At 44.2% G+C, this 9,255-nt stretch overlaps 1 protein-coding gene across 1 annotated transcript in view; it reads right to left on the bottom strand.

Moving 5' to 3' along the window:
- Positions 1-4,290: 4,290 nt before the first annotated feature.
- DCDC2C (doublecortin domain containing 2C) overlaps positions 4,291-9,255 on the bottom strand; it is a 2,319,258-nt gene continuing 2,314,293 nt past the window's right edge. The window contains exons 11-12 of the mRNA XM_044077304.1: positions 4,819-5,157; positions 4,291-4,296 (exon numbers count right to left, since the gene is read on the bottom strand). Of these exons, the coding sequence (XP_043933239.1) occupies positions 4,291-4,296; positions 4,819-5,157 (345 nt within the window). The remainder of the gene's footprint in view (positions 4,297-4,818; positions 5,158-9,255) is intronic.

The raw sequence follows: 9,255 nt of genomic DNA, 5'->3' as shown, positions 1-9,255 counted from the left end.
CAATGAAGAGGTTCATTGTTGAAAGGTCGAGGATCGGCCTTAAGTGCCCCATTTTCTTTGGCACCAAAAAGAACCTGGAGTAATTGCCTAATCCGGATTGTCCTGGGAGGACGTGCTGGATGGCTCTTTTTTCTAGCAGCTTTTTTACCTCTAAATCTGCAGCCTCCCTCTGATTGGGTGGGACATTGGGGAGATGCCTCGACTGAGGAGGCAGATTTATGAAAGGGATAGAATAACCTCTGGATATTATTCGAAGCACCCAGCGATCTGATGTTATGGACTCCCATTGGGCCAAGTGCTTCGAAAAATGCTCCCCCGACTGCCTCCAGAGAGGAGCAGTCAGGCAACCCCTCAGGGCTGCTGTGTGGGTTGATCAGAAAAGGGTTCCCACGACCCAAACTTTTTGGCCATCCTCTGCCTCTGGGCCGGCATCCACCTTGTCCCCCTCTGCCTCTGAAGGACGAAGGGTCCAGAGCGTAATGGGACTGCTGTGACTTCCGGAACCACATCTTCTTTTGTCCTCTCTGGTTCCTAGAAAAGGACCTTTGAGGAGTCGAGAAGCAGACTCCGATGGTAGACAGCATCTTCCCGTCTTTTTTGCTCTGAACCAATGTGTCGTGGACGGTCTTCCTAAACAGAGTAGAACCATCAAAGGGTGCATTCGCGGAGGACGCCTTGAAAGGTTCTGCAAAGTCACAAAGCCGGAGCCAGGCATGACGCCTTAAGGCAATACCAGACCCGCTGGCTCTTGCGGCTCCTTCCATGGCATGGGAAAGTAGCCACATAGATGTGTTCAAAACATATTTGAGAGTGGCCATGCGAGTTGAGAAGGTCCGTTTGTCCTCGGCCGACATGGACTCAGGGGGAGACTCAGCATATTCTTTCACCAAATCCTGCTGAAGTCTAATTACATGGGCCAAGTAATTCAGCGCCCTTATAGAAGAGGTAGCTGAAGCAAACATCCGCTTCCCAATACGATCCATAGTCCGAGACTCCTTATCAGGGGGATGGATCGAGGAACTATCCTGAGCGAGTTCCCTCTTGGTGGCTGCCGGCACCACCATGGCATCTACCAGGGAACCCTTACTCCAAGCCATCCTATCCATGGGGGGACTGAGAATCCTGTCTGGCCTCCTGGGGATCGGCTCTACAGTGTCCGGTTCCTTCCATGCCCTGGTAGTGATGAGATAACTAGGGGGTCAGCCGGAGGGGACACCCAAGAGGTAGACGGGCCTGCGTCGAACGCCTCCAAAAACACCGACTCGTCCAAAGAAGGCTTTTGGGCTGACCACCCCCTTTCAGGCGAAGCATTTTCATAATGTCTCCAAAGGACACGTCATCGGGGGGTGACCTGGGGGAACCTTCCCCTTCTTCCAAATCGGTGTCCTCCATGAAGGACTCAGGGGAGAACAAGTGCCTCCTTTTACATTTACGTTTGTGAGGGACCTCCTCGGTGGCACTGTCCGAGGAGGGCTCACTAACAGGGTCATGTTCCATCAGTGGAATGGGCTGGGGCTTCAACGCAGGCTGTCCCTGGGACTGGATGATGGAAGTCGAGCCCAGCTGCAAGGGAGTGGGGGCTGGATCCGAAGAAAGAGCAGGGGGTCTCGAACCTCTCGAGAGAACCCGCTCCACCATGTCGAAAGCCGAGGGTGAACCAATCTCTCTGGGCTCCATGGTTAACACCCTCGAATCTGGTGCCGGGATTGGCATCGGAGCCGAAGCACTCGGACCCAAAAGGGAAGTGTGTTCTGACCTAAATGGAGCTGAAGACACACTAGCCCCCCCCCCGATCCGACGCATGGCTCTTGGCCCCGAGAGCTTGGATTTGAAAGGGGATCCAACAAACTCGAGGGCATGGCCGGCATCGAGGTAACTATAACCATCGGCGCCGACACCCCGGCCCCGGGACTCCTCAGATCCGACGGCTCCGAAACCTGATAATGGATCGGAGAAGGAGCTATCGGGGCAAAAAGTGGGGCTGAACTCCCTTCCGGCGGGGCGGGAGGCAACAGCACCTCCCATCTGCATCTGGGTCTGGAGAGAACGATGCATCATCCGGTCCATATCAGCATTGGAGATACTGCGGGTAGACCTAGAAGAGGCCGCCAAAGCTGGCCAGGAGGGCCGCTGCGATGACCTTGAAGATGGTCGGGCCTCCTCCTCTGGCTCAGGTGAGAAACGTGGAGAACGGAGCCGAGGAAAGGAAGGCCCGGAAAACTTCTGAGGTGAGGAGAGTAGCTTGGCAGGCAGGGCCAAGGGGACAGAGTCGGCCCGCCACTTGTGGCTCCTATGCCTATCTCTCTCTCTCTTTCTCTCTTTCTCCCTTTCTCTCTCCCTCCTCTCCTTCTTCTACTTCCTAGAGTCCCTCTCTTGCTGAGAAGAAATGGGAGGTTGAGTCCCAGCCAGGGGAGAGGGAACAACAGGCTGAGCAGCTGCAGCTGCAGCTGTAGCCTTTGAGGGAGTGGACGAGGAAGCCGACTCAGAGGGTAGAAGACCCACCAGAATCAGCTTATTCCTCCTATCCCTCAGGGCCTGGGGGTTAAAAGCTGCACAAATTTGGCAGCCCGAAGACAGGTGTGATACCCCCAGGAAGAGGACGCACTGAGTGTGGCCATCCACTGGGGAAAGCTTATGACCGCACTCAGTGCACTTAGAAAAATGGCCTTAGAGGCCTCAACCATTATACCACACACACGTGCCTCACATAAACACCTAAGGGGAAAAAAAAGGGGGGGGGTACTAGGCTTTAAATTAGGAGGAATGGTAGAGGGGTTTAAACTAAGGAGTTAACTGCTCACACACACAAAAAACTAAAAGGATTTTTTATAAACTTTAATACTTACAGATTGTCTAAAGCTAGGAGCTCAACAAACCCGTGCTTGATAAAGCCGCGGCAAATGAGATCTGGGGATTGGAAGGAAGTGGCAGGGCATTATGGGTAAGGGGAGGAGCTTGGAGCTCAGATCTCTAGCTTGGAAAGCTGCCGGCTTGGATCCAGGTCAGATCTGATACCCACAGGTTGATGACCAAATGAAGTTAACTACTTCAGATCCAATGGTTCCACAACAAGTGGCACCAATAGCTCTGGCTCAGAAGGACAGACATGGCTTGGAGGAGGAACAGAAGCAGGTAATATGGCCTTAGACAGCTCCAGGACCGAGTGGGTCAGAGCCGGCAACAAATTAGCTAGCGCCAATGACTTCAAAAGTCTAAGCACTACTCTCTCTCTACAGCCTCTTCAGAAAGACTCTTGGAGGATCTGGAAGAAAAGGTAGGTGATCTAGATCTCTGTAAAATCAGAGATCTGAGTGTTGGGGAAACCGGTAATAATTCTCTAGATTGTCTCTGAGGTAAGTGTTCAGTAGTCAGCTCCGAAAAACTTGGGGCCGAGACTGGAGAGTCGGTGTCAATAATCTCGACCAGCTCCGAAGATGGTGGAGCTGAAGAGGTAGAAGGTTTGTCCAATTTTGTAATTTTTTTTGTGAAGGTCCAGATAAAACAGTCAGTGTGGGAGACTGTCTCTTGACCGACCTGACCTTCTCTTTTTTAGAAGAGGAAGACATGGAATGCAATGATGAAGAGCTGGCTAAATCCTCGTCAAAGGAAGGTTTAAGGAGACCTTTCAGGATCAATTTGTTCTTCCTTTCCTGGAGAACCCGAGAACTAAAGGAGTGGCAAAAGGAACATGTCTCCTGAAGATGTATGGCTCCCAGGCAGTAAACACAAATACTATGTCCGTCAGTCAGGGACATTTTTTGAGAACATTTGAGACACTTTTTAAAACCCAAAGTTTTATGATCCTTTGATTCCTTAGACATATTGTCACAAAAAGCCATCACAAGAGGGAAAAGCAGGAAGAGAAGACAGGTCCTCTAACTTAAATAGGCCTAGCCCTGCTAAGAAGCACTGTAGACAAAGAAAAAACAACGGAGGACTAGGTCCTCTAACTTAAACGGGACTAGCCCTGCTCAAGAACAACACACAAGGATGAGCAAAAACAGAGGACTAGGTCCTTTAACTTAAACAGGCCTAGCCCTGCTGAGGAAACAACACACTAGAGAGAAGGCAATAGAGGACTAGGTCATCTAACTTAAATGGGCCTAGCCCTAAAAAGAGGAGTTAGCGACGTCAACAATTTGCAACAACAATTGCAATAAATTCAACAAATACTCTAAATATTTCTAGCTAATAAGAGTTAATAAAAAAACACTGCACACAGCTATTAATTTTAAACTACTTATTCTAGTCAAACAAAAAGCTAGAATAGATCTTAACCAAAACATGGACCTACGCCTAAGAGAGAAAAATTTAGCAAAAAACTAGCACACAGAAGAAGGGATACCATTCAGAAAGAAAAGGGCCTGTGGAAGTGACGGCCAACAAGTTTTCAACAAAAATTTCCAAAAATTCAAAAAACATGCTAGTTTTCTACTAGAATAACAACAGTTACGCTATGTATAGTAAATTACTAATATTATCAAAAAACAATCACTATAGAAACTGAATAATGAAGAAATTTCAACTTAGCCACAGCCAAGGAAGACAGCACGTCTGAACTCGTAGACGTGGCAAACGAGATCTGGGGATTCTTACTAGTGCACTATGGGATACCTACCTTGCCACGAGCCAACTGAGAAACTTCAAGCTTTGTAATCAGCTGTGTTGGAGCCGAGGATCGGCTCCGAACCCATATGTAAGAATGAAGGGGAGACAGGATTACAGAACATCATATGTTATATAGGCATATAATTAATATGCCCATAATTTGATTCCCTGCACTGATTTCAGAGGAAAATACAATTCATTAATACATACCTTTTCTATTCCACTGTGTGTCCTCACGTTATCTAATCCAGACTGATGTTGTACTTCACTGACAAATGATGTTAGAGAACTAGGTAAAGGGAGACTTGAATCTGTTTCAAAAGGATGTAGGGTATTTGCATTATTTACAGAATAGTCATTATTATTTGACATTCCTTCTTTCTGGTGAATGGTAATATGTTGGACAATGTCAGCTTTTACAGCCTCTTGTATGTCGTGATCGTTCAGCTCATTGTGACTTTGAAGCTTTCTCTTCCAATGTGGTACAGGTGCAGGATTCTTCTGAGGGTGAGGAGGCAGTTCTTCTTCTGTGACTATTTCAGCTGGAAGCTATGAAAAATAGTCCAAATGTTATTAATCATTGCATGTGATAAGCAACAGTTGGCATATTGTTGGTTTCCTCTTTACTGTGTTATATTTTTTCATTATATTACATCAGATCTGACATACGACTTTGTCTTTAAATTGACTGGAGAAAAAGTACTGTGCATAACGTCTGTAGAATGTTTAAGCTATGGAAAAGTGGGTGTCAAGAATTGGCTCAACCTGATCTCAGGCATTAGATTTGCTGGCTCAGCCTGGCTTGCTATCTACGTTTCATATGACACAATACCGAGCCAAGCCTCACGTGGTCACAGCAGATATTTTGCTCAGCATAACCAGTTAGTGAAGTGTCAGAAAAATGCAGATCCTTTATAATACCTCTCTCTATAATTTTATTTCAACAACTGTGACAGTCATAATAGATGCATTATATATAATCTTGTGCTATTATTTAAATTCAGAAAGATAACTAAGCTTCAAAACTTCCATTCCAATGCAATTTTGATTAGAAGAATTTTGTAGCTATCATTCATATATTTAAGAATCTTTTTGCTGGTATACTTACCACTATTCTAAAACAGATTATCACATTAGAGTTTATAAAACATACATGTATTTTTGCATGTGTGTCCATGAGTTTATAACACAGAAATTGCTCTGGTACAGTATATTCACCAAAATAGTCGATCCATAAGAAACGGTTCTACAGCAAAAAACATAGCCAGCTTTCGGCACCAGTGAACCCTGTGGTTACTGAAGGCCCTCTGTAACCACAGCAGGTTATCTTATCAAGATATTTTGTAACTTCTGCCAAACCACCAAATGCTAGCACAGCAACCTTGTATACTAAACCAGGTGGGTAATAACTCTTATTTATATCTCCTTTAAAATTCAAAAAATCTCTGATTATAGGAACAGTGTTTTATCAAGTAACTTCTTCTTCTTTTGGCTTTTCCCGGTTAGGAGTTGCCACAGCAGATCATCTGTCCGCTCATGATCGGCAGTGGAGTTTTACAGTGTTGAGTTGCCAGCCCGGCGCCCAACCTTCCACAGAAGGCACACACACACTCACACCTAGGGCCAATTTAGAGTGTCCAATCCACCTACTGCATGTCTTTGGGAGGAAACCAGAGCACCCAGAGGAAACCCACACGACCAGAGGGAGGACATGCAGACTCCACACAGAAGGCACCCCAGCCGAGAATCAAACCAGAGAACATCTTGCTGTGAGGCGGTAATGCTAACTGCTGCACCACCATGGCCACCCAGTGCTTTATCAAGTAACAGGTTTCACAATTCCATTAAATATTTTACCACTGACATAGTGGCCCTGACTTAGTTAAACCATGCTGGTGGACATCTCTCCACTAAAACTAACAACATAACCAGCTTTAGGTACCTGCAATACCTGTAGCTGCAGGACCCCCCCCCCCCCCAAAAAAAAAAAAATCTTTGACTGTGATGGGGGCCCACAAAAGCTGCTACTGCTGGTTGAGAAAAATGAAGGGAAAAATTATTAATTTTTTGATTACACTCTTTAACCTAACCAGGGCTGTGATGTGACCCTGTTAGGATAAAGTTGGTGAGCAGGTAAGCACTAGACAGCTAAGCAGCCTGCAGTGGCTGATCTCAGTGCAAACCTTGTAGTTTAAGAAGAGCTGATGCTTCTGATCTACAGGGATGGTTTTCTCTTTCAGAGAGTTTTATAAATACTGGCAGAACACCAGATACTATAACTCTCAGCATCTTTGTTGAAGAATTCAACACAATGCTAAAAATAACAGCAGAATAAAGGCTCAAAATTAGGAACACATTTTAACTATTACTCTAAGTCACTTAAAAATTTAACAGAATAACAGTTTTTACATCAACATGCATTTCTTTGTACAATAACAAGTATACAATTCTGATGTCAGCATTTATTGACTGTGTAATCCTGAATGATTTACCAGCAAGTCAAACTTTTTATGAAGGATGGAGCAAAATTATGAGCAAAATCAGGGAAGGTTTGTGAAATAAGGGATAGTGATAGGTTTGCATTATTCCTCAATGAGGTAAATAAAAGTGACTTACTCCGGCTACTCTTTGTCGACTGCTAGACAGCAGTCACTGATCTCGTGTGGCAGCACCAATGTTGCAGAATGTATTGCTATTTGCTGAAATGAGTACAAAACTAGAATTGTGATGGTGTGCATGTGTGTGTGTGTGTGTGTGTGTGTGTGTGTGTGTGTGTGTGTGTGTGTGTGTGTGCGTGCGTGTGTGTGTATGTGTGTGTGTGTGTGTGTGTGTGTGTGTGTGTGTGTGTGTGTGTGTGTGTGTGTGTGTGTGTGTGTGTGTGCGTGTGTGTCAAATATCACTGATTTTTTTATCTATGCACACACTCTATAATGCCAAGACACATGCATTATTCTTCTGGGTATCAGTAGAAAATGCAGCTAATAAGTAATTATAGTTCAAAAGAAAGGCATAAAATATATCACATAACATTCAGACACTTAGATGTTCTAGGAGTCTGGTGACCCCCACTCCTCAGACTGTATAAATGAATGCATGGGGACTTCCTTAATCATCCTTGATTGTGTTGGGGCCATACAAAAGCTGTTGCTGGCTGGGGAAAAATGAGGAAAAAAAATGCATCATTTTTTCTGATTACACTCTTTAACCTGAACAATGCTGTGATATGACCCTGTTGTTAGGATAAAGCTAATAATGGTCTCTGCTCAGAATCGTTCGCATTCTAAAACAAGCCCTGCTCAAATGTGCATACAGAACACTGATGTACGTTATGGGAGTGTGTGTGGTTATTACATTTTCAATTTTCATTACAGTCAAACCTCAGATATGTGCAGAGGGGGTCATTATAGCTTGTGTTTGGGCTGAGGCCAGCGTGGTCATTGTTTCTTTTACTTTTCTGACAGACCTCAGAGGTGTACAAAGACAGTTACTATAACTTGTGTAAGAGCAGTATACTGTCTACGAACAACAAATTAGAAAACATTACTGTAATCATCACTTTTTTTCACTTTCCTCAAAATCACACATCAGGCACGTATACAGGTGGCAGCCTTTGAGGATTGGGGTGAGTAGTGAGGAGGCATGATATGTATATGCACGTCAGCAGTCACTTGAAATACATGATTGTGGCCATTTGAACCTCTGCTTTAATTACATTCTAACACTACAGGGATGCATGGGTAGTAACTGTCTTTTTGGGGGGGTTAGAGAGGCAGGCAGTATTTCCAGATAGGACCTGTGCATCCACACAACAATTGGCTTGTTAGTTTATCATGAGATACTATTTTGTCAGCTTTGAACATTAAGCCTTTGGCACAACTTATGTCTTCCTTGAAAGAAAAAAAAAATAAGACTGACATTCTTTTCTTGCTCATGATTTTGGTTAGGCCACCTTTGGATTAGAATGTTTAGAAAATGCTCTAAAAATGCATCCCAGAGCATCTGTAATCCTTATGGCTTCTGGGGCACCAACTTAACTGAGTTATTTCCTAAATGGTTATTACTGTGCTGTCTTTTTATTTATTTTACATTTGGTTACTGGGAAAGTCAGACTGGACATGGTCCTTTTTCAGCAGAGGCCCAGGGAGATAAGCTCCACAAATAGCATTTACACACACAATAATAGTCTTCAATTTGAATTCACACAGTTCAGCACATTAATGACTAGTATTATTTAACACATGACATAAATGATATAATAGCAGCAAACAATTTTAGATATTAGTTTCAACAAAGTAGGTGTTATATTTTAGCAGCTATCAATAAGTAAAGCAAGGATAAGGTACAGGTAGGTATAGTTATAAGATATAAAGAGAGAAGAAGGATGGGATGAAGGTCTGAATGATAAGTACTGAAATTAGGAGCTAGAGTGAGAGATGGGAGGGGTCCTAGAATTAAACTGGACTATTGCAGTTGCAGAGCCATGAGTTCAAAAAATGTGTTTTTAAGGCCTTTTGAAATTCATGTATGGGGGCTATAGACATGATGAGGGGGGGGTGTTTATTCTATTGTTTGGCTGTTGTATTGGAGTACAGGGATGAACCTGCAGTATTATTATCTTTAGTTACATTGAGAAGTTGTTTGTTAGTG

Source organism: Protopterus annectens, chromosome 1.part0 (genome assembly GCF_019279795.1).
Source record: "Protopterus annectens isolate FY-2018-M chromosome 1.part0, PAN1.0, whole genome shotgun sequence".
Taxonomy (NCBI): Eukaryota; Metazoa; Chordata; order Ceratodontiformes; family Protopteridae; genus Protopterus; species Protopterus annectens.
The sequence above is the reverse complement of the archived record's forward strand: the minus strand, read 5'-3'. Positions and strand labels throughout refer to the sequence as shown.